This window comes from Microchirus variegatus (assembly GCF_963457635.1).
Source record: "Microchirus variegatus genome assembly, chromosome: 1".
NCBI lineage: Eukaryota > Metazoa > Chordata > Actinopteri > Pleuronectiformes > Soleidae > Microchirus > Microchirus variegatus.
In genome coordinates this window covers 39,571,832-39,596,449 of record NC_139802.1, presented here as the reverse complement: position 1 = coordinate 39,596,449, position 24,618 = coordinate 39,571,832, and the positions used below count along the sequence as shown (strand labels likewise).

The window sequence follows — 24,618 nt, the reverse complement described above, 5'->3', positions numbered from 1 at the left end:
ATTGCATTCAAACACGATTTGGATAAATCTTCTCGTGTCAACCATTGTGTCACGAAGGCAAAACACAGTGTTTTCTTCTGCACATTCTGACCTTGCACACCATCGTAATAAACAACAAAACTAACAACTTGACAACTCAATGAAGAACACGTGCATTTTCCATGTGTTTTTATTTAAATAATACAGAAAGACGCCTTCAAGTAACACACAACAACAAGAAGGTAGATTATGGCAGAGCAGTGTGACGTGTTCACAGGTCCAGTGAAGCTCCTGGTTCCTTCATCAGTGCACTTTTATTGTGTCGAGTCCTGCTTCAGGGCTGCTCACCGCCAGACGTGGCCTGCTGTGTTCAAAGAAACTGGAAAAAAAAAAAGATTTAAAAGCCTTAACAATCTGCCAGTGCACACCTTCTTTATACGTCTGATTTAAGTTTTTACAGCAGACGTGGGGTACCCTCTCATTTGTTATGCTTCTCGTAAATGGAAATGTATTCTTGCACGTCGTCGGGGGATCCGAGGACCACGGGGACTCGCTGGTGGATCGCGGTGGGCTGGATGTCCAGAACGTTCATAGATCCCGTGGTGGCCTTGCCTCCGGCCTGCTCTATGATGAAGGCCATGGGGTTGCATTCGTACAGTAGCCTGAGCTGGAAGGCAAGAAGCAGAAACACAGGCGACTTAGTGCACATCTGACAACAAAACTTGAAACGGATGATCTTAAAACACAAGCTGCTTTCCACTCACTTTGCCCTTGGGACTCTTGACGTTAGCGGGATATAAAAAGATTCCGCCGTAGACCATAGTGCGATGAACATCTGCAACCATTGAGCCGATGTACCGACTGCCGTATGGAGCAGAACCGTCCTGGAAACACAGTGCATGTGATATTACTAGTGACCGGTGTCTTGGGAAGTTGGCTTTTCAGATTATGACCACACTCGTTGCCTTTACCTGCGGGAATTTCTTCTTTTGCAGGTATTCGGTCACATCCGGGTAAAAGTGCTGTGCGTACCCTTCGTTCAAACTGTAGATTTTCCCCTTCTTTTTAATCTTGACGTCGCGATCCACCAAGATGAACTCGCCGATCGCCTGCAGAGAGAGACGTCACGCGTTAATCGCGGCGCGTTCAAACGGTACAGCGCAATCGGGGGGGGAGATAGTCGTTTGTTGGGTTTTCTGCGCTCTTACGGGGTCCAGCATGAAGCAGCTGACTCCTTGACCGGTCGACAGGGTCATCATGGTGGCGCTGCCGTACAACGCGTAACCGGCGGCGACAATGTTCCTTCCCGGCTGCAAAGCGTCGTTCTCGCAGGGCTCGCCATCTGTGGTCTGCAGAACAACATGTGAGGGGGGGGGGGGATATCACACGAGGAAAAAGCATTTCAGGAAGCAGCAGGGGAGCAGAAGGTGCGGCGGTTGTGGGAATGTCATTTTCCTTGATGAGTCTATATCGAGGCTTACCGAGGAGGATATTCCTCCGAGACGACATAAAAGAGCAGGTATTTCATATACGTGTGATGTCAGATCACTGCAGAGGGCCTCTCAGGCGGTACTGAGGGAGCGCTACAGTGCCTTGAGCGAAATGCTAATAGTCTTTTCTTTTTTTTTCTTTTTTTTCCACACAGCACACAGTTTGACATGTCACCGTGGGGAAAACCCTGGTGTAAATAATTAAACTGTTTACTGGGACTCTTGAAAGAACAGAGACCGAGTTAATGTTACCAGGAATACCTGTGCCTTTTTATATATGCGGTGGAATCGGCTATCACTATAAGAATGTGCAAGAACCCTATTGAAATGCAAGGAGTTCTTCTTATTATTAGTAGTAGTAGTAGTATTTTCCCGCTAATTAATGGCATTTGAGGCCTTTCCCATGCCCCGAAACTCAAATTTTTGAGATCACATCAAGCCTGGTGTAAATTTAGGTCTGAAAAACGTTCGAGGGGAATGTACGTTGAAAATTAGATGTGGGTGGGGCCAATAAGCTTGGCGCCCCCTGTCCAAATCACCGCAATTAACGTACACGCACGAAAATCGGTACACATGTGTAAAAGGTCAGGACGAAGAAAAACATACATTATGACCATGATCCAAATGCAAAAGGAAGGCCACCATTTTAAATTTTTGTGTGCGTTTTTTAATTTTGCTCATGTTTTTCCTTAGATTGAGGTCCTGCCTCACAAGCAATGTGATGCGTCTTATGCGGGTTATTTTTTTATTCTTCTTATTATTATGTTTATGTGCGTGTTTTCGAAACCAAAAAGTCAAAACTAAACGAGATAGATTTTGTAGCATTGGTGCAAATTCGCCAAAAGCACCCGTTCAACCCAAAATGGCGATGGCGGCCTTCCAGTAGTTCTTACGGCAAGGGCGTCATTGACTTTTTGGACCGTCCTGACACGATTAACATGTGTACCAACTTTCGTTCATGTACGTGAAACGACAAAAAACTCACCTAATGAAAGCTGATTTTCATTTTCATAAGCCCCTCCCACTTCCATTTTTTCCACTCAACATTCCCCCAACCACTTTCATACGTTAATTTTCACCTGGTCTGATGCGATCGCAAAAATCCATGAGTTTTTGGGTATGGGAAAGACCTCAAAAATGTGATTTATTTTGAGGAAAAATAATAAGAAGAATACGTTTCAATAAGGTTCTTGCACAGTTGTACTCGAACCCTAATAAAAACTAAATCTTGTGAAAAATACAAAAGTATTATAACATTGGCAAGTTAACAGGATAAAACTAAATAATTCAAAAGGAAACAATGCGTAAATATGATAACAAATCCATAAATAAGGAAAAGCAGTTGACCAAAATGGACTATGTAATATTGTATTGCAAACCAGGAAATATGGATCATAACCTTCAAGGTGATAAGGGAACCTTTATCTAAAGTGAGTGGTGCTAAAGTTTTGTATTGCCATAATCTATGGAACCAGAATGAATCCTGAAGTGGGAACATATGTGTACGATGAAAACTGTGGCGTTTGTGTGGAAATGAATAGTCAAGAAAAAAGCCAACCACTCTTGTCCTCTGTGGACCCTGATGGATCTTTGTCTTCTTCTGCCAGGACGATCCAGTGTGGACAAAAGCGGTGTGTGGACTGACCACCGACAGACCACACTGTAATCCCCAGAGCTGTGCAGCTCTATCACAGCTCTAAAAATGTTCATTTGGAGGAAAATCCATAACTGACTGCAGTACTAGAAATAGAACGGTTTTCATATCGAGAATATGGCACCGACATTTAAGTTTGTCATTATACTGGGAAGATGGAAGTACCGTTATCTTCTGCTGAAGGTGTAAAACGACTGATAGTACGCATCAGCAGATAATAATATTGATATAGCAGACAAAAATGTGATAATAATAATAGAAATAAAAATAACACAGTATCATGCGTGGCTGTATGAGATACTAACCTTTCTGTAGATGGCAAAAATTGTTCCGATCGAGACGAGGCAGTCGATGTTTGAGGAGCCATCCAGTGGATCGAAGCACACGATGTATTTTCCCTGTCAGGTGAGATGCATCGATCTATCAGCGTCTGGATATGAAACACAACCTTCTCTGCACGCACTGTAAAGATGCACCTACTCTCTGGTCTGGGTCCACAATGATGGCCTTTTCGTCTTCCTCCGACACGAGCACGCAGGACGTGAAGGACGACTTGATCATGTTAATGACCAGGTCATTGGACAGCACGTCCAGCTTCTTCACCTGGTCTCCTGTCACGTTGGTGCTTCCAGCAATGCCATAGCTGCCCAAGTAATAAAGGATAATAAGTCATAATCATCAGTGTGATGAAAAATGCACAAACAAAGTGGCTCGTAAAGTGCGTTAAATGTCATTTTCACAGTATGAGAGAGGCATATTATTCTCTTGACCTCTGCTCTGACAGACTGCACACAACATACCGAGTCTACCTTTGACCAGGTCCATAGGTAAACACGCGTAATGATCTTCATGTCGCAATGCATGCGGATACAACTCACTCTAAACTCAGATTTTAAATGGTTTTTAGAAATCTTCAAATACTGAGGTTTATTTCATTGACGGTGTTCAATAATATTGTAATGGAAGAAGTTACTCACAGGTTCGCGATCCCAGCCTTCCTGACAGCCGTGGAAATGGCTTTGACCGCCGTGCAGATGGAGTTGAGCAGGGTGGTGAGCTCCCCCGTTCCCTGAGCCTTCCTGCCCTCCTCCAGCACGAACCTGGTCAGAGTCAGCACGTTGGTGTCGAAGACGCCTTTGTCAGACATTTTTTTTGCCGTCAGGTGTGTGGGGACCGGGGACCTGATGAAGCGAAGTGAAACGGGGTGAGAAATTGGCCCAAAGTTAAAAAGTAGACATGGACGTGTGGTATGAGGGAAGGCAGAGGGGTGTGTAGCTCTTCCGGCCAATCGCAAGCGTCCTCCTCTCGCAGACGGAGGAATGATTTGATCCCTCCTGTGTGTGTGTATAGGTTAAAAAGAGCAAAGGTCAAAGATAGCGGGGATGTTGTTGTGTCGACCTGTTTGTCCGTCTCTTCACTCTGACGCGAGTCTGCACTTTAAACTTAAACACAGTGTGTTTTTTGCTGGACGTGCTGATTAACATCACGTATATCTCCATGAAGCAGATATTTTATACGTTTCTTGATCTTTTTAAACTGAACTCTTAAAACTGCTGGGTCTGAATCTCAGTTTGACTCTGTGTTTGAATCTCAGAGAACTAGTGCAGTGCCTGTAGGAAGAATGTATTCCTATAGTGGGCGCTGAAGAAGAGCAAGAAGAAGACTAACCCTAACCAAGGCTATCATAATACAAACACTGGGCAACCTCGTTAGGTACATGATTAGCATTAGCGTAGCTAGCTGTTTTGTCTACCCAGGTGCCAGTGGCTGACAACTTAGCCCTACGCTAATGCTAATCGTATCCTCGCTAGCTTACCTTTGGAAACAGGTCCGCCAAGTTAGCCGCAAAATAGTCGCATGCTAATGCAAAATATGTGCTCGCGTATTGTAGTTTCAGCGTAGCACCATGTTCTGCGGTGAACTGTGTGAAAATGTCTCACCCACCTCTTCACTCCCACCTCCCGGCTCCAGACAGCGCAGCTACTGCTGATGAGCCGCTGTCCTCCAAAAAAGAAATAATCAAGGATGCACACTATCGGGCCGTGCTCAACCCATATCCAAAGGTCAGCGAGATATGCCCGTCACGGACAGACAAACGGACATACTCACAGATGCAACTTGCTTTATAGATAGATTATCAAGTTCTCACACTGTGCCAAACGCATATAGTACAAGGATATACATTCATGTGCAGAGTAAGAGTGAAAGAGGCTCCATTCTAACTATTACTAAGAGCCATCAAAAGGCTAAAAAGGTCAAAACGTGATGCTACATATGTACATCACGCATCAAAACACACTGGAGATAATATCTCCCCTGCGCTTCCCCGACCACTGCCCAGAAAGTCAACACTACATTGAAGATAATCAACTCCAATTATGTAGTTATGCATACAGTCAGTCCTAATTTGTCCCCTGGGGTCGCATTTTACTACACAGCGTAGTACAATAATTGCAACCCCTGGTTTAACATCATGTTTCGTTAATTCAATTTAGAGATTCACTTTCATTTTGCCTGGCACTTAACCGGACACGATGAGCAGCTCGGAGCAGGCCTTCGCCGCAAGATTCAAGAAGTGTAAAGTTCAAGCAAGTTTACTCGATATGCACCGGTCTCCCCTGCCAGTTTACACTGGCACACACAGCCTTTGGAAAGTAGCTCACAATCACCTATTTAAAACAGGGCAGTGTGTAACCTCCTTACAGAAGGACCTCAGATGAACTCACCAAGATAACAAGCATATCAGTCACTGAGCTAATAAGGGAAGCTTCAGTACTCATAGGTTAATCAATGTAGTTAAAGGGGAAATAAGTAGTTTATAGTGCCATCTAGAGGAGAGGCTGAAATTTACAACAAAGACCTGCTCCTCTGCTCAACCCCTCCCTTCCCTGAGCGCTACGGTATCCGCAGCTGGTCAAATGTCGTCCTCGTCGTCTTTCTCCGTGTCAGCAGATGAGGTTCGTGAGGCGAGGGAGAGGGCGAGCTACCGCGGCCGTAGCAGACGAAGCGGAGAGAGAGGAGGCGGGACTTCAGCTACAAGTAAAGAGACGCTTGTTTTGTTCTCTCGCGTTTGTCCTTACAGGCTCCGGTAGAAACATGGCATCTCGCTGCTAACAGTGGCTATGCAACCGCGGTCCGCGGTCATGTTATTTAACATGACTTTTTGAAACACTACGAAAATGAAACAAAAACTATTATACAGCGACTAGACAATGCAGGAGCACATAATATATATAAAAAAGTGGATTTTGGGTTATATAAACCCATAAATACTACCTATTGTACCTTTAAACAAAAGCCACTGTGATGATCATTCAGATTCTTAAAAAAGGGACAGTTGATGCTCATAAAATGCATTTCTCCACTGTTTCCACATGATGTCACTGTGCAACTTACAAGCTGCTGAACATAAGCGAGCATGAAGAGGTCATTTCATGGAGAACGGCACCTCCTGCCTCTGCTGCTCTGAACGTGCAGTGACGAGGTATTAAACATCGTCAGCGTGGAATAATAATTTCAAGTCATTTGTACGTTTCACAGATTCTATTTAGACGGCATTTATGTGAAATTATGCATTTGTGAGGAAAGAGGTTTCATACTATGCAGCTTCCTTTAGAAATTGGCCTCGAGCTTTGTGTTTTATCATAATGTTCCATTGAAAAAGGAGCAAACCGCAAACGAACATCATCTTGACGTCGTCTAAAAACAGTCAGAAAGACGTCATGAATATTTTACTGAGCCCCGTTCCTCACCTGACCGACTCCCAAGCAGCACCTGCTGTGGATCAGGTTGTACGGCTGCGGCACATGCGCTCTGGTGTTTTCCAACAACAACTTTCTCCAAAGAGATGTTTCAACGTCCTTAAACCACAGACAGAAGAGGAGCAAACACTGTTAAATATTGATCACAGTGTTGTTGGATGGGTTTTTTTTATGACGTCTAAATCATCACCCGCCATGTTCTTGCAGGTTCCACCGTCTCCTGCTGCACAGGTGAGAAAGTTTCTAATGATTATGGGTAAGAGGTGAAAGCCTAATGACCTTATATGTGACCTTTTTAACCTTTATTTTGTATTCCTTCACAGACATAAAATAAAACACACATAAGGGAATACATACTCATGTATTACATCTTTTATTAAATAAAAGAACGTTCACTGTTAATCCCATCGGATATGACGGTATAACTATATGAACAGAAAATGGTAGATAAAAGATGAATAACAAAATGCAAAGTGCGTTTTCAGTTCATTTGAATGAAATGTATACTCCATGGATTCAACGCCCTAACATATCTGTCATGTTTTAATGGGGCTGAGCCAATTATCGAGAAGCAGAAAAATACAAAAACTCTGCTCAAAGACAAAAATAATTAATATGCAATGGCCCCTAGGGGTCAGTCTACTGTCACTTCTGCGTTAAGATACAAGCGTTGCTTTGAGAGTAGAATCTATATTTTCTATAAACACATACACCAAGATTATTATAGTTGACAAAAACTAATAAAATAACGAAAACCAAAAATGAAAAACTTTTTGAAAAAACAAAAACTAACTATACTTGCAGTGAAAATGTGCTTTGGTAAATTAATTTCATACATAATCTTTTTGGGTTCATATGAAGTGTATACGAAGCATTTTAATTAATTCATAATAAAATGTTTACACTTTGTTTTTGTTTACAATGTCGGACATGAGACAATGCAAGTTAAACATATGTAGTTAATTGGGTTGAGTTAGTTCATCAAAGAGCCTTTAGTCTTTTATTATATGTTTTTTGTTTTGGCTCGTTTCCCTTATGTTTTTCCTCAGATTGAACTCCCTGAGATCCTGGCTCACAAACAATGCGACGTCTCTCATGAGGGCTTATTTATTATTTATGTTGTTATGTTCATGTGTGTCTATAATCTGTCGGTTACCAACTATAGCCACTCTCAGCAGTTTTATGCACACTTTTTGCACTTGCAGGTTACTTTCTTGTATTTGATTCAGAGTTGGTTAACCTTATAACGGCAAACGTATCATATGTGATACACGAGTTTTTGAGCCCCCCCACATGAGCAGTGTGACAATTTGTCCCATGACAAACCCGACAGAGATGCAAGCACTGCGTAGGCCGATTTTCCCACGTGTACTGTGAGAAATGCTTACTGTTTTCAAGCCGACCATCACTCAAAAAAAAAAAGGTTGTGAACCACAAAATCAGTCAAAATAACTGAAATGTTATGTCTGCCAGACTTCCACCCTGCCAGTTCCATTGCCGCATTGTTTTTGTTGGATTCGTTTGTGTATTTTTTTGTTCAAGAAAAAAAATGAACCTTTGCGCATTGTGACCCGCTGTATCAAATATGATACAAATTAAAGGTGCCATATGTAAGAATGTTACTACATTCATATTCAAAACACCGAGGTCTTTTAGGTTTCGTTTTCCGATGTAACTGGCAACCCGTGGTTGCTCGGCAGCTGAGACTCTACTGACTGCATACTTGGTAGACGGCGGTAGGTGGCGCCACATGCCAAAACAAGATTTCAAAACATAAACATGATTTGCAGTCTGCAAAAGATTTTTTTTTAATGCAAATATTTTGTCTGTACTGTTGTTGTTGGTGAGTTCAGTTTGTTATATGAACATTATTCCTGAGTCTCTGTGACATATTAGGAGGATTTTATGGCCAGTTGCTTTAGATTTATCACATAATGCACCTTTAAAACTCCTATATGGAAATTGACATTTGAATTATTTGTGTTTGTTTGTTCAGAAGGACCAATAAAGCATCCGGTTTCAAAGAATTGTAATTTTCTGTCAATTATTTAATTGTATTGGGCTTTACAGGGTTCAAATGGCATCTTTATGACTCAATACTAATTTCCAATCTTGCAACCTGGAAAATACTCCATATTACAAACAACTAACACTGAAACTAATAAAAACTAAAACAAAACTAAGCATTCACAAAAAATAAAAAAAACAATAACCTGCTCTAAAAACTAATTTAAACTAATTTAAAAACAAAAAGTCAAAACTAAATAAAAACAACTCATGAAAAACTATTATAACCTTACATTACAATACAATAATTTATAATAATTTTACTATATCATCAAAAATATTACCAAATATTTATTTACAGACAGATACATATTTTTTTCAATTAGAGCTCCTTACTAATAATTTGATATACATTAGGGCCAACCTGCAGCACACAACAATATGGCCAATATGGTTTCATGTTATGAAACCATATTTGTTGTGCTAATGCACCAACAGTGGTGGGCTTATGTGCATCATCTGTGAGACGGTCACTTCAAGAAGCAGAGAACAGAAGGTGCTTACTGATGAGAAAGTGATACGGCAATGCAGTGAGGACTCGGTGTTGTGCAGCGAGGCTTAGCCATTGTGCTTTTGCAGAATTAACAATAATATCTGACGGCCTGGTGTAGCATTTCCTTTATGTAAGCACTGTGAGGATAGAGAGAGAGAGAGAGAGAAAGTGATTGAATGAATGATGCAGCAGGACTTTACATAAAGGCTAATTATCAAGAAGTGAAGGAGAGTTCATGTTTTTTTTCTTTTACTTACAGATATATTCAGAGACCTAACAAAGATATTGCTCCATTATCGATGACATTTGAAACACCGTCATGACTCATGGCAGCTACAAATTGAGAACTGCGCCAGGTAACGATTACTATTATTATGTTAGTCATTTGAATGCTTCTTTTATGCTACATAATGTGTGCATTTCTGCATGTATAGTTAGTTGCCCGTTAAGAAAAGCTTTCTGTTACTTCTTGTTTGTGCACTGGAAGAAAAATACTTTGAAGATCCGTCCGTGGTTAAGAAAACCTGCCAAGAGTATGGTCGGACGTTTAGTGGGAGAGCTGCAAAGTAATTACAGAGTGGGTTCAGTCTATGTAGAGAGACGTAGCATTTGGAGAGAAGTGACTGCTGAAAACAGAACAGTCTACACACGATTGGAAAATCCCTCCCCTGTCCCTCCTCTTCTTGTGGGACAGACGGGGTTTATAGTCAAAAAGGATTTCAAGGTGACAGGAGAAAGGCTTTTAGCCCTGGTGAGTGCATCACACTGAGGTAAGGAAAGAAATACTCATTGTAAGAGTAGTGAGGATGCAGCATAAAGCGGTGTATGGGTGAAAGGATATTGTTGTTTACCTACATTTTGAATAAATACTGTTGTAAATTTGAAGTCTATTTGTGTAGTTTTAAACTTAAACATGTTTTTTTTTTGCTGTTTTTATTGTGTTGGTCGAAACAGGCCAAAGCACTGAAGTCTGTGTTTTTGACTCCTTGGGGAGTGACGGTTATCAGTCGGACGTGGACTACCTCAAGTGTTTGGACAATTCCCAAAACGGCTCCACCATTAAGAGGCTAAGCCTTAAGAGGCGGCCCAGAGCGGCTGTCAATCATGCAGACAAAACACAAAGTGGGATTTCTTCTTCCAGGCAATGTCACTCGGAAGAATCCCCGTCATCGTCGAGCACGGATGACACAAGGCAACCCGGCACGCCTTCTACGACCAGGGGTCGACCGCCCCTTCCTCGTCCACACGGTTCCTCCCTGGATAACAAGCTTTTAACGAATGAGCGACCAGCAAAAAAGTCTCAAACACCTGCAGAGTCAAAGCCTCAGCCTGCTGTAAGATCTCTCGCTTCACAAAAATCGAACCCCGTCATGGAAAAGACCAACAAGAACCTGGAGCTGGAGCTGAACAGGCAGCTTCCGCCTCAGCCCCAACCCCGGCGACGGCTGGCCAGCTTCGGAGGGGTGAGCTCCCCAGGATCTCCGTCACCCTTCACCAGCCAAGGAGCATTTAACCAGAACAACAATTGGAACAAAGTCGCCGACGCGGATGGTCCGAAGCACGTCCACCTTAACTCATCCCTCGGCAGCAGAGGCAGCACGGGGTGCCTGAGGCTGAGCCCACAGAGCTCTGGAAGAAGCACTCCCGTTACTCCAACTGTTGGCTCCATGCACCTGCAGCATGTCCGTGATCAGATGGTGGTAGCTCTGGAGAGGTTGAAGGAGCTGGAGGAGCAGGTGAAAACGATCCCCGTCCTTCAGGTCAAAATCTCAGTCCTGCAGGAGGAAAAGCGGCAACTGGCGTCCCAGCTCAAGAATCACAGCGGCAACGAGGACGTGAATGATGTCACCTGGGGGAGAGCTTATAGCATCGAAATGTCCGATACCGAGAACAAAGTGAATACGGAGGGTGACCTCATTAACCCCAAGGAATTTAAGAAACTAACTGAAGATATTAATGTGTTGGAAAGAACAATTAAAGGAGGACATTTGCATGCACGGAATGGAGGAGGCCATAGCCAGAAGACAGAAATGAGCGATGATGGCATCCTGTTGTCTAAACCAATAAATGAAAGCAGATATATGGACGCTAATCAAAAGGAGACGAGGTCCATGACAACGCAGGTGTCAGAGGTCAATCTTGGAATTTGCACAAACAGGGAAGAAGAGCTCGATTCCAAGCGACTAATTATTGTTGCTTTGAAGGAGAAAATTTCTCAGTTGGAAGCAGAGTTAAAAGAATCAGCTCTCCGGACCGAGATGAGCCGTCTGAAACTGGAGCTCCAGGCTGCGGGAGCGAGGAACAGAGCTGACAAAGCAACTCTCATAAGACCGTCTCACGTGAGCGCGGGCATCGACGCGAGGCCTCACACGACGAGCCAGGGAGTGGGCAATCACACAGAGGTCAGGGATGCAAGCACAGGGGAGGAGAGAGTGGTGAAGACTGTGGGAGTGTCCTGCAGTGGGCCCGAGTTAAAGAATGTTTGCACAGGACCAGATGTACCCATGAGCCAGTGGGAGGTCAGAAGGCGAGTTGAAACCAGGGAAAAGGGTGTGGGGCTTCATGTTTCTACAAACACACGAGGAGTTACGATAGAGATAAAGATGTGCGATGCAGAAACCAACACGGAGGTGCCATTAGAGAGTCTGGTGTCAAAGAGCAGAAGGTATCATTCCGTGGCTTGTGGAGAATGTTCTGTAGATGTGATCATCTGTCAAGCGAAGGACCTGGTTTCCGAGGGTACGATCACAGACCCAGTCAGAAGAGCCGATCTGGGAGTCACGGCGTCACCACTGACGGCTTCACAGCGAACCAACACTGAATCCAGCTCCGTGTCCCGCTTCACCAACACCAGACAAGCCTTCAGCATAGACACCAGCACTAATACCCTCATCAGCACCCAAGATAAGCACACCAACACGACCCAAACCGTTACTAGGACCGTGTCTGTCGGGAACAAGGTCCGAGACGTCAAATGCACCCCAGAGACCCGTACGATTGGTGTCGGAACGTCCACTCTGGTAGGAAACGCTTTAAAACAAATCGGCACAGTAACCAAAGATGCCGGCGTTGGGTTTACGAACATAAATGAGAATTTCCTGGTCGGACTGAAAACTCGAAACATGGCCTCGGGACCATCTCATCTACCCGACCCAATCAAAACGCGAAGTATCGGTGTGGGGGAAGGAAGGATACGGGATTTGTCCGTTGCGTGCAGCACACCTGGTCAGAGCTTCCAGCAATCTCCGCAGGCCCAGTGGGATCTTGAGCTTAACCATTACATCGAGAAGATGCAGAAGCTCCTCGGGGAACATGGGGACCTACTAACGGAGGACTGCACTAAGCGAGGAAATGACAACGCGGCATCACGTGGAAGAGAAGAAATCCACCATGGAAATTCTCAGCCTCCAGGTAACCTTGTCAGAATTTGTTTTTGTTTTGAGTTTTAGGGCCAATTCCAATTCCTATCTTAACCCTCAAGCTCAACCCTTAATCTTAACTGGCCCTCAAAACCAATTGTTGAGGGTTGTTTTGTCACTTAGAAATGGGACACCCCTTAAATGCAGATACGTCTTCAGACTGCGGGGGGCAGAATAACGCGAAAGCTGCGTCCAGTCTGTCAACTCCAAAAAAGAAGAAGAAGAACACATATACGTCACGATTGTTCATTACGATCCGCTTGACAGTCAAGTTATTATTAGGTTGTCAGTTAGTTATAAGATGATACTCATACAAATACCACAACCACGGACATATTCAGCTGACAGTTACCACACACCACGGCTAATTGAAAAGTAAACGATAGCAAACGATCGCTTGTCCGCACCATCCGGCTATTGACAAAAGATCGTAAAAAATAAGAAATAAACTTTAGGCAACAATGACGTCAGTAATCCATAAAATGGGCCTAAACTAAGATAATACAATGGTTTTCATGATTTTTATATCTCTATTAACAATAGAAATACTTAATTTGTAGCGTACTCGTTTCGCTGCTTTCGGCGCCATCTTTGTTATGTGAAAACACGCAATGCATTCTGGGTAGCCCTTGCTCCCAAGGGTGGTCTCGGAAAATCTCAATATTGAGGGCAATACAGCTTACCTTAAAATTGCCCCTTACCTTAATTTTTCTGAGAATGGGGACAGCCCTTGCACTAGCGGGAGTGCGCATTTTTGAGATTGAGGGTTAAGCAAGGAATTGGAATTCACCCTTACTTTCACACTTTGCTTTAATTCGATCATTCGCATCAACACTGCCCATTTCTTGGATTTAAACTTACCACAAATTCGAAAGTAGCATGACTACATACTATAACTTTTTATCGCACTCATCAGATCTTCCATGTGAAGTCATGACATTGCTCAGTAGCACCCCTAGTGGTCATAAACGCCACTGCGTACCGTTAATGCTTATTTGTTTGTAATGTATTAGTGATAATCAAAAAATGTTACCATATTGTCCTTTCTTCCACAGTCAGCAGAGAGTTTCAATGTTCATCTCAGCATCCAGTCCATTCTTCTCCATGTGATGAACCAAAGTCAGGAATGACGCCGCACAGTGGCAATGAATCTGAGGTGAAAAGGATGATTCAAATGTTAGAACAGCAGACATCCTCAGCTCTGCGAGGTAAGCGTGCACGGGACTCCCGAACAATTACGCTTCAAGTTCAAGTTAATCTTCATCTAACGCTCTGTGCAGAAATGTATTTCGCACTCCTGAGGTCCAGTTTGAACTTGTGCTGCGTCGTGCTGAAAAGGAAGTGGTCGCCTTTCACTTTGGCAGCTTTGACTCTCTGTGGGTTACACTTGCAATGTTTGGAATGATATCTGGTTTTGGAAGGCAGCTCAGACCACAGAGCAGTTTGTGGCCCAGAGTCTAAATACGAACGGCTTCGTAGGAGGACCCGGCGTCGGAAAAACATTCTCTTTTAGAAGCAGGGCCTCAGATTTGTAAAAATATATAAAAAAAAAAAATAATATTCTCACCGAGTCCTGCCAACATCAACCTAATTGTTTTTGTAGCAGTGATACGTGTTGCCTTTAATAAAATAGGCTGCAAAACAAGACTGCAGGAGTTCATATGTAGAAGCTCATGCTCCACTGTTATTTCTAGACAGGTCAGCCAACGGTGGTGCGCTGCGGCCTATGATCAGGAAACAGAGCGGTGGCCAAGGCGGTAGCAGCAGCAGGAGAAATATGAAGCTCATGAAAGCGACAACGGGGTAAGAGGCGTTCAATGTCTAAACAATAGATTTTTACTGCTTTAACCCTTTAAAAGGTACTACTCAACCATTTGGGCGACCTCACTTTAAGTCACTGTATCTCATTGAAAAAATGCATCAAGCTGAACTCACTAACACGAAATTAATGTGACTTGTTCTGAATGTTGTACTTTATGAATTATGCAAATCAGGTTTATAATGGTTTATAAAACAGACATCTCAACCGTTTGGTAGAGGCCTGTATCTAAAATACAGTAGGGTCTAATAAAAAAATATATACGTATACAAATATATATATACACACATATACATATAAATATATACATATATATATAAATATATACACACATACATATAAATATATACACATATATATAAATATATACATATATACACACATACATATATATACACACATATATAAATATATACACATATATATAAATATATACACACATATATAAATATATACACACATACATATCAATATACACACATATATATATACACACATACATATATATACATATATACACACATATATATAAATATATACACATATATAAATATATACACATATACACATATATATACATATATACACACATATACACATATATATATAAATATATACATATATATATACATACACACACACATATAAAGGCGCCTTCAAATATAATGCATTATTATTATATACATATATACACACGTATATAAATATACACACATATATACACACACACACATATACACACACACACATTGATAGACTGTCATTATTGTTATCAGTAAATAAAATATAATAAAAAAATGCAAAGAAAATTTTTTCCTTTGCTTTTTTCTTGGTGCGTACCTTAAAAGGTTAAACCTGTGATAGGATAGCATGTTGTCAGTGTAATAATTATTATTTTTTTCAATATTATTGACAAGACTGGAGCCCATGCCGATGTACGAGCTCCCCGTCAGCGAGAAGGTCAGCGCTGAGGAAGTGGAGAAGAGAGGGACTAAAAAGTTAAGGGGAGCCTCTCAGGACGGAACACAAGCAAGAAAGGGCAAAGGTGGATCCAGCAGGGGAGCGAAAGGGTCTATGAAGTCCCACTCACAACAGAGGTAATATAGGAGTCAAGGCGCCACTGCATCATGTCCTCGCTATCGTGAACTGACGCTAACCTGTAGCAGTTTATCTCTTTCAGGTGCAAGTTAAGCGAAAAAGTCTTCTTCTCTTGTCAAGCCTTAAAGGTGCATCTAAGTGATGAGACGGCTTTATCCAGCAGGGAATTGGTAGGTTTTTGCTCTCTGTATTTATTGTAGGAACAATTGAGGGGAGTGTGTGTGTGGGTGTGTGTGTGTGTGTGTGTGTGTGTGTGTTTAATGGCATGTCACAGACTGAGCGTGGGGAGATGCCAGAGCAGGGTGTGTTCAAGTTCCTCCTTTGAGAAAGAAAAAAGGTCTCGAGACACAAAAAGCACATGGATGTGTTGACTCTGTAATTTTGTGACGTGGCATTTTTTTTCTCCCCTCAACTAAAAAAAACAAACAGAATATGTGTCAGTATAAAGGAGACTCCACACTTCCGCAGTGATTTTGTATACAGGGACACTCTTAGAAATAAGGGTTCTTCTACAAGGGCTGAGGTTCTACCTGGAACCATTTGCTTCTGAAAAACCCTTTCCCGAACTTTCAAGGGTTCTTGGTAACACTAATGGTTCCAGTAAGAACCATTTTGATCCAGAGAACCCTTTAAAACCCCTTTGCTTACCTTTATAAAAAGGTTCCACCTGAAGCAAAAAAAGGTTCTCCTATGAGGACAAGCTGAAGAACCTTATACGGTTCTATTTAGCACTTTTATTTCTAAGAGGGTAGACAGGAACTTTAAAGGGGACATATTATGCAAAATCCACTTTTTCGTCATGTAAATCCTTATATTTGGGACTCTGGAGGTCCTATCAGTCGGCAAAGTGTGAAAAAAGATGACTTATGTTTTTGTGGTCCTCCTCAGTCTAAGTACAGGAGATAAAACACGCGATGTTGACTTCCACGCTCATTGGGACGTCACAATACGCTAAATTCCTGGAATTGTTGTCTCGCGGAGCTCCGCTTTGTCCGTAAAAACACGCGAGAGTGCTGGCGAGGGCAACGGTATCCGAAAACCGGAAGTCCGAGAAAAGTTCTATTCTTGGCTCCACAGTGCAGCACAGAGTTCTACACAAACTTCCAGCATCAGAGGATTTATCTGTCCAGTGGATACATGTTATATATGACGGCAATGTGCCTGCTAGAGCCTGCAAATGATCACTTTTCCAAATGCTAACTGCTGTTAGCTCCCAGTAGCCTCCGTGGCTGATGTCATTTCCTGTCCCTTAAGTTTAGTTTTACTTTTTTTTAAGGTGGAACTAAAGAGATACTACTAAACAGAGCGTTCTGAACAGGGCTGTTTTGGCAGAGTGATTGAACTGCTGTGGTGCTTCATCCTTATGGTATTTTGACCAAATCATGTCACAGACATGTTCATTAGGACACCAGGGAACTAGGTTAACTTGGAGAAATAGGGTATAATATGACTCAAAATCAAGATAGATTCCACAATGAAAATTGAAATAATAATAAAAAGTATTTGCAAAGGAAACAACGGCAGATCCATTTTCCTTTGTGATATTTTGGACTTTTATTCCTGGCTCAATTTGTTTGTAATCACTTTTTTTTTTTTTCCTTCTTCTCTTTGCAGCACGACTGTCTGCAAACACTGCAGCACGAGTGGTTCTCCGTGTCCAGCCACAAGTCAGCTGCTCCGGACCCCGTGGACCACTACTTGTCGGCGTTGAGCGTCATTTCACCCGCAGTGATGCAACACGTCATCAACATGGCCGACGGGAACGGGAACACGGCGCTGCACTACAGCGTGTCTCACTCCAACTTTGGGATCGTCAAGAAACTGCTCGACACAGGTACAGCACAGCATCATTACACCTCCTGATGTCGTTTTTTTTTGGAAGATTCTGAACTTCTAATTGCAAGGTGAGAATTATAATCTGTGCACACAAGATTTAGAATGTAAATTAACATTATGTTTAATTATTTCCAACACTATAGTTGACTTGAATCTGATGCAGTACAGTTTTTAAGGGACTTTCTTAAAAAAGATGTTTATAAAGGAGGCTCAATTCTCCTTGTTGTCCATATTTGGTAATTCCTCACTGGGAGAATTGATTTCATTTGTTCTAATAGCATAACCAGAACCAGAAAGTCTGTGCCGCACACATTTTACTACAACTTTACTCTGGGTTTAACAGAATATTACAACAATAAATAGTAGAGAAAGAAGCAAGGACATATCTTCACACAGAGGCCAGAGAACTCAACATTATTATGCTTCCAAAATGACAAAGCAAAATAGTAACATTTCCTCTCTCAGATTAAAATCAACAGTCTTTTCTCTTTTATATTATTGCCTTAAAATATACTGATTTCAATAGAAATCACCTGCACAGATGGAACCAAAATGAACACTATCTAAAATTAAACCCTGGGCCCTTTAACAGAATGAATTGACAAAGATACAGATTTAAGACGAATTCGTTTTTTGGGTTTTTTTTTTACAGTCAATTCTGTTTTAAAATATGCTTCTGCATTTATATACAAGAAGGATAATTTATTCCATTTCATTGCTCTTAATAAGAGCTGTTGACTTTGAAATGAAAGAAACAAAGAAATGTTTTTGCAGAGGGGCTGAGGAGCCATAACTTGCAGACCCCTGGACTTTGATGAATCAGGTGGCAAAATAATTACAAGAGACCGTTGCTATGGAAAGGTGTTGCATTTAAAATGTCTTTCATGCAGCGCTGCCATGGTTTCAACGTGTGTGTGTGTGTGTGTGTGTGTGTGTGACTCACCATTGTCAGAAGTGGCTTTTAATTACAGGCCCATTTTATTTGACATTTTGACAAATTAGCAGCAAACTTTGGAATTGGAAAAAAAAACGTGCGTTTACCTCTGCTCGTTGTCTTCCAATCTCGTCTGACCGCCGTCGCTGCAGAGGTGTGCGACGTCGATCAGCAGAACAAAGCGGGCTATACTCCCATCATGCTGGCTGCACTGGCGGCTGTGGAAACACCAGAGGACATGGGAGTTGTGGAGCGGCTCTTTACGAAAGGAGAGGTCAACGCCAAGGCCAGCCAGGTCAGTCGCACTGGAAATGCTGCTTTCAGTCTGGGTTACAAATGTTGTAAAATATATGTACACTCTTAGAAATAAAAGTGCTAAGTAGAACCATATAAGGTTCTTCGGCTTGTCCTCATAGGAGAACCCTTCTTGGCTCTAGGTAGAACCACCAAGAACCCTTTTAAAACCCTTTATTCAGGAAAGGGGTTTTAAAGGGTTCTCTGGATCAAAATGGTTCTTAATGGAACCATTAGTGTTACCAAGAACCAAGAAAGGGTTTTTCAGAAGCAAATGGTTCCAGGTAGAACCCTTTTGGAACCCTTATTTCTAAGAATGTAGAGGTAACACCTGCATTTGTTTGTTTTTTTTACCTCCACCAAGGAGGTTATGTTTTTGCCGTCTGTCTGTTAGCAACGTAACTCGAAAAGTCGCCAACGGATTTGGATTAAATTTTCAGGAAATGTCCGCAATGGGACCAGGAACAAGTGATTACACTTTGGGCGTGATCCGTAGACGCCATCACTGGTTACAACACTCAATGTCTGACCCAGGGTGTATTTTGTAGGCACCGAGCTGCCTTGGTGGAGGTCCGCGCTCTCCAAGTGCTTTTCTAGTTTTTTTTGTTTGTGTTTTTTTCCTTTTGCATTTGTTGATTGCCAATTATTCTGACAGCACCTCTAACATACAATGTTCTAAAAAAAGTACAAATACTGTACTTAAGTACGAAATGTACTTTATTTATATTTCTAGCAACTTTTACATTTCCCCTAACTATCTTTGTTACGACCAAATAAAAGAGGAGTTGGGTTAAGTGTCTTGCTTAAGGACTCATATAGACTAGCCGGGCCAGGAATTTAACCCACAACCTTCCAGTTGAAAGACAACTTGCCCCACCACCGAGCCACCATGGCTCAATCCTTACTCCTCCCTTTCTTAATACTTTTACTTCTAAAACTTAAATACATGTTATATCGGCAAAGGACTCACGTACAGTCAATGTCATATAGTTTAAGACTTTTACTTTAACACATATAGAAGCAAATAATTTACACTTAGTGGTCCAACAGTAACAGAACCAGGTCGCCCTCAGTCAACAACAAATCTTATCCTCTCTCTCCTCCGGCTCACTTTTCTTCGTCTCCTCTGACAAAACCTTAACCCACTTTTGTTTTTATGCTGCCAATGAATCGTGCCGGGGGTGCAATTCCCCCTGTTGCAAGTTGATTTGCTATCATAAACGATCTTGGAGACATTATTTAAAGGTCGGAAAATACTACAAGCAGTTTAAAAAAAAAAAAAAAAAGTATTTTTATAGATTGCTATGTGCATCTCAGATCTTTGAATATCAGTGCTCACAATCCCAATGAGATTTATTTTAAAAAAGGGGGAAAAGAGCGTTTTAGAAAAAGTGGGCCGAGCACGTCAAACTAAGGAGACTTTACAGGAAAAGTTTTGGATCACCTTTTTATACATATGGAAGTGACATTTTGGGAGCCTTAAAATGCTATTTTGATAAAACAGGTCTGGTTTTTTCGTGTATACAACCAACACACAACTTGTGTGCGTTCAGTGTCGTCTTCTCCATTTTGGTGGAGGCAGCGAAATTGACTTTAATTTGTAATGATTGGCTAAGTTTTATATTAGTTTTACACAGTCAAGTTCATCAAGGCAGTGTTGACAAAAATCTTCTTAAGCTATGATATTTTTTTTTTTTTTTGCAGGTCCTATAGCAAATGTCTTTCTTATAGCCATGGGAAATGAGTGAGAAAGGTCATATCACAAACCTTGCAGCGTTTCGCCTTCATATGAAGGGACAGAGGAAAGTGTTGTTATCAACCTGCAGACACCAGCAGGAGTGCACACGAATGCCATTTTCGAGGACAGTCACAGTCACACAAACGAACGTCGCATAAAAGACACTCGGATACATATAAATGCGATCCGTCAAATCTGACCTTGGAACGACGAGGCTGGTGATGTGAATGCAGACTGAGGGTCGTTACACAAACGTACACAACTGTACCAGACTTCTTCATTCAGAATAGATTTACTAGAATTTACTTTGAAAGACCTCCATTATTCTTTAAATTTATACAATGTAAACCCGGTGTTACAGCTTATACAAGGAGGCAAAAACATGTCTTTACAGAGGGCAAAATAGGTCGGTGCAAGGATAGCAGCGTCCAAACACAAGGAACAAAAGGCAAAGGCAAAAACAGACACTGTTTACAGCAAACACACACACACAAAATGTTTTTGGGATTTTTATTACCTGGGAGGCAAGTCCAACTGGCAGGGAAAAAAAAGGAAAGCATGACTGGCGGGGGATAAGGACACACAGGTGAAAACAATCAGGAACAGGTGTGGATAATCAGGGGAAAACAATGGCAGGAAGTAAAGCTAAGAGACACATATGGAGGAAAATAAATACTACAAAATAAAACAGGAAGTAAAGACACAAGCAACACAACTAAAAGTCCAAGAAACTATTTCTGAAACACGCTATGTTTTTACCTCTGTTGCTGTAATTTCGCTGTCTTGCATGTTCTGTGAACTCGAAGATCTGAAGTCGTCAAGGCACTTAATTGTACTTTGAACACTCTTGTGATGCGTGGACAGCATGTCGACCCCACAGTTTCCTGTTTTTGACCGCCGCTCTCTGTCGTCGTCTCAGGCGGGACAGACGGCTCTGATGTTGGCCGTGAGTCACGGCAGGATGACCATGGTGCAGACCCTGCTGGCACTGGGGGCGGACGTCAACCTCCAGGACGACGAGGGCTCCACGGCTCTGATGTGCGCGAGCGAGCACGGCCACACCGACATCGTTAAGCTGCTCCTCACGCAGCCGGACTGCGAGGCCACGCTGACCGACAGCGTACGTGACTTGTGACTTGACTTTTCGTAGCTTTAAAGCTGCGGGGTGACACTTTAAATAGCAACTGGCCATTGATGAACTGCTAATAATCTAAACACTTCAGGATTGATGATTTGGCCAGCACCATGTTGAGGTTTTGCAAGTGGAACTAAGCACCTACACTCTTAGAAATAAGGGTCCTTCTTACAAGGGCTGAGGTTCTACCTGGAACCATTTGCTTCTGAAAAAAGGTTAAAGATTTTTGGTAACACTAATGGTTCCAGTAAGAACCATTTTGATCCAGAGAACCCTTTAAAATCCCTTGTATGAATAAAGGGTTTTAAAAGGGTTCTTTAAAAGTCCCGCAATGGGACCAGGAACAACTGATTAAATTTTGGTGATCCGTGGAGGGGGGCTGCCTTGGTGGAGTTCTGCGCTCTCCGAGTGCTTTTTTAGTTTTTGATGCAGCGCAATCCCAAATTGAATCGAGTCCCCAATCGTAGCCTTCCGGACTATTAGGCGTGAAAACGAGCATTTAACTTATTTGATAAAGGTTCTCAGGTTTGAAATACAAAATCAAAATACTATCACAGTATGGTTTTCATAGTATAATGTTCATGTTCATCTGTAACTTGTACAAACAGCTCTCACAAAGTGTATGATTTTGTGTGTTCAGGATGAAAGCACGGCCCTGTCCATTGCGCTGGAGGCGGGACATCACGACATCGCAGTGCTCCTTTACGCTCACACCAACTTCTCCAAAGCACAGACAGTGCAGGTCTGTGGTTCAGCAAGTCTTTTTTTTTTTTTTTTTTTACAGCATTCAAATTAAGTTTATCCTCTACAGTTGTGCTGTGTTGTTTCTTATTTTACATTTTCATTGTGTGTTCAATGCGTTCTTGTCTTCACAGGCAGCTGCTCGTCACAGTGGAAAGCCTCTCTTCTCCTCCTCTGACTTTGAATTATGAATCATACATGAGCAGATTCAGTATATCAACGCTGTCATGATTCTTAATGCTCGTCATTCTCCAGTGACCTGTTGTATAGCAGGTGTATAACAGGGCGCACATGTTTATTGTATTATAACTCAGCAGGTAACATGTTCATGACAGAGTATAATATTTCTCATGTAGTATTTGTTACGTACATTAGCTAAAAAGTTAAAATTAAAAATTATTATTATTATTATTTTTTTTTTTAATATAAAATATTTTACGACTTATGGAAGTTCATCCACAAAACAGATACAAATCAAATAAAAAACATAGTATAAAGGCATTTGTAAATCCATATTTTGTAAGTGTGATTTGTCATATGCTTTGCTGTGGAAGAACCATGATGCATGATAAACATATTTGATTGTGTTATTTTTCAAAAAAACAACATTTTTTTAAATTGCATGTGATTGCACACAACTGCAGCATGATAAGGAACGTAAAGGCTAACTGGCGTGGCTGACAGTCACAACAGCTAGCTACGCTAATGCTAATGCTAATGGAAAATTAAAACATTTGCGTTGTGCCTAACGAGGTTGCACTGTGTTTGTATTATGTTAGCCCCGACGCTAATGCTAATCTTAGCCTCGCTAGCTTACCTTTGGAAACAGGTTCGCCAAGTTCGCCGCAAAGTAGTAGCATGCTAATGGTAAATAAATATGTGCTCGCGTATTGGTGAATGGACACCGACTTCATCGTTTCAGTATAACGCCATGTTCTTCGGTGAGCAGTGTGTGAAAATGTCTCACCCACCATGAGGACAGCCTCTTCACTCCCACCTCCCCGCTCCAGACAGCGCAGCTACTGCTGATGAGCCGATGCCTGCCTGGTGTAGTGTGATAAATCAGTGAAAAGTTAAAATTACTCCAAAAACTAATTTTCATCGAGATATGCCCGTCATAGACACTTTTTTGACTTTCCTCTTAAAGGTGCCATATGTAAGAATGTGGCCAAAAATGGTTACTACATTCAAATTAAAAATAACAAGGTCTTTTAGGTTTCTTTTTTTGACATAACTGGTAACCCGTGGTTGCTCGGCAGCTGAGACTCTACCGACTGCAATGATTTGTAGACGGCGGCAGGTGGCGCCACATGCCAAAACATGATTTCAAAACATAAACATGATTTAAATGTTTTTTTTAATGCAAATATTTTGACTGTACTGTTGTTGTCGGTGAGTTCAGTTTGTTATATGAACATTATTCCTGAGTCTCTGTGACATATTAGGAGGATTTTATGGCCAGTTGCTTTAGATTTATTACATAATGCACCTATAATAACTAGATCAAAGAACATGATTGCATAATCTCGAATGTGCCACCAACACATTTCCCACCAATTTCCAGTTAAATTTGAAATATGATCACTGCTGCTGAAGGAACATGTGATAAGCCACGAAGTCACAAAATAAGTGTCAAATACAGTTGGTCATCTACTAAGTTTGTGCAAACGGTGTCTCAAAACAGTGACTTTCCCCCTTTTAATTCTGCGCCTAATTGCAAAGATTATGTGAAACAAAAAAAAGAAAGAAAACACAAGTACCGCTTTGTCCCATTACTACTACTGCGAGCCACTCAGACGACTCAGCGCGCAGCGACAGCGATAAAATAATAACGATATACAAGGTCCGCCGTCAAAATTTGCTGTTGCCATGGCAACAGGCGGCTGTTTTAATATAGTGCTGAAACAAAAGCCCCTTTTCACTGCTTTAATCCAGTCACTGCACACTGAAATGTTACTGAAGTTGCAGCTTCTTCCCGCGCACCTTCACAACTTCACAACGTCGACAAAAGACGAACAAGAGGAGAGCTCTTCATGTGAATATCATTTTTACGGATGAATGTCACGCGAAAGTGCACGCGGCACTCAAATGAGCAATCAGTACTCCATCTCAACATACATCTAATCGGCAAACTTAAGTGTCATAGAGCGCTGCAGGTTC

At 41.8% G+C, this 24,618-nt stretch overlaps 2 protein-coding genes across 2 annotated transcripts; one reads left to right on the top strand and one right to left on the bottom strand.

Moving 5' to 3' along the window:
- Positions 1-249: 249 nt before the first annotated feature.
- fbp1b (fructose-1,6-bisphosphatase 1b) lies at positions 250-13,946 on the bottom strand. The gene is made up of 9 exons (XM_083891614.1): positions 13,897-13,946; positions 4,101-4,304; positions 3,604-3,766; positions 3,429-3,521; positions 1,188-1,328; positions 951-1,088; positions 744-863; positions 454-646; positions 250-358 (listed from the first exon to the last, which is right to left on the bottom strand). The coding sequence occupies exons 2-8, from the start codon at positions 4,268-4,270 to the stop codon at positions 458-460; spliced, it is 1,014 nt and encodes a 337-aa protein (XP_083747740.1). The 5' UTR covers positions 4,271-4,304; positions 13,897-13,946; the 3' UTR covers positions 250-358; positions 454-457.
- kank1b (KN motif and ankyrin repeat domains 1b) lies at positions 9,764-22,666 on the top strand (the record flags this gene model as incomplete). Its single annotated transcript, XM_083905571.1, has 11 exons — positions 9,764-9,800; positions 10,399-12,855; positions 13,919-14,071; positions 14,558-14,666; positions 15,600-15,779; positions 15,863-15,950; positions 17,395-17,614; positions 18,703-18,845; positions 21,502-21,702; positions 22,358-22,459; positions 22,593-22,666. The coding sequence occupies 11 exons, from the start codon at positions 9,764-9,766 to the stop codon at positions 22,647-22,649; spliced, it is 3,747 nt and encodes a 1,248-aa protein (XP_083761697.1). The 3' UTR covers positions 22,650-22,666.
- Positions 22,667-24,618: the final 1,952 nt, after the last annotated feature.

Coding starts and splice junctions, on each gene's coding strand:
- fbp1b (XM_083891614.1), bottom strand. CDS start 4,270: ATGTCTGACAAAGGCGTCTTCGACACCAACGTGCTGACTCTGACCAGG. Junction 1,329..3,428: donor TTTTTGCCATCTACAGAAAG/GTTAGTATCTCA, acceptor GTTGTTCTGCAG/ACCACAGATGGCGAGCCCTG. Junction 864..950: donor AAAAGAAGAAATTCCCGCAG/GTAAAGGCAACG, acceptor CTGTGTTTCCAG/GACGGTTCTGCTCCATACGG.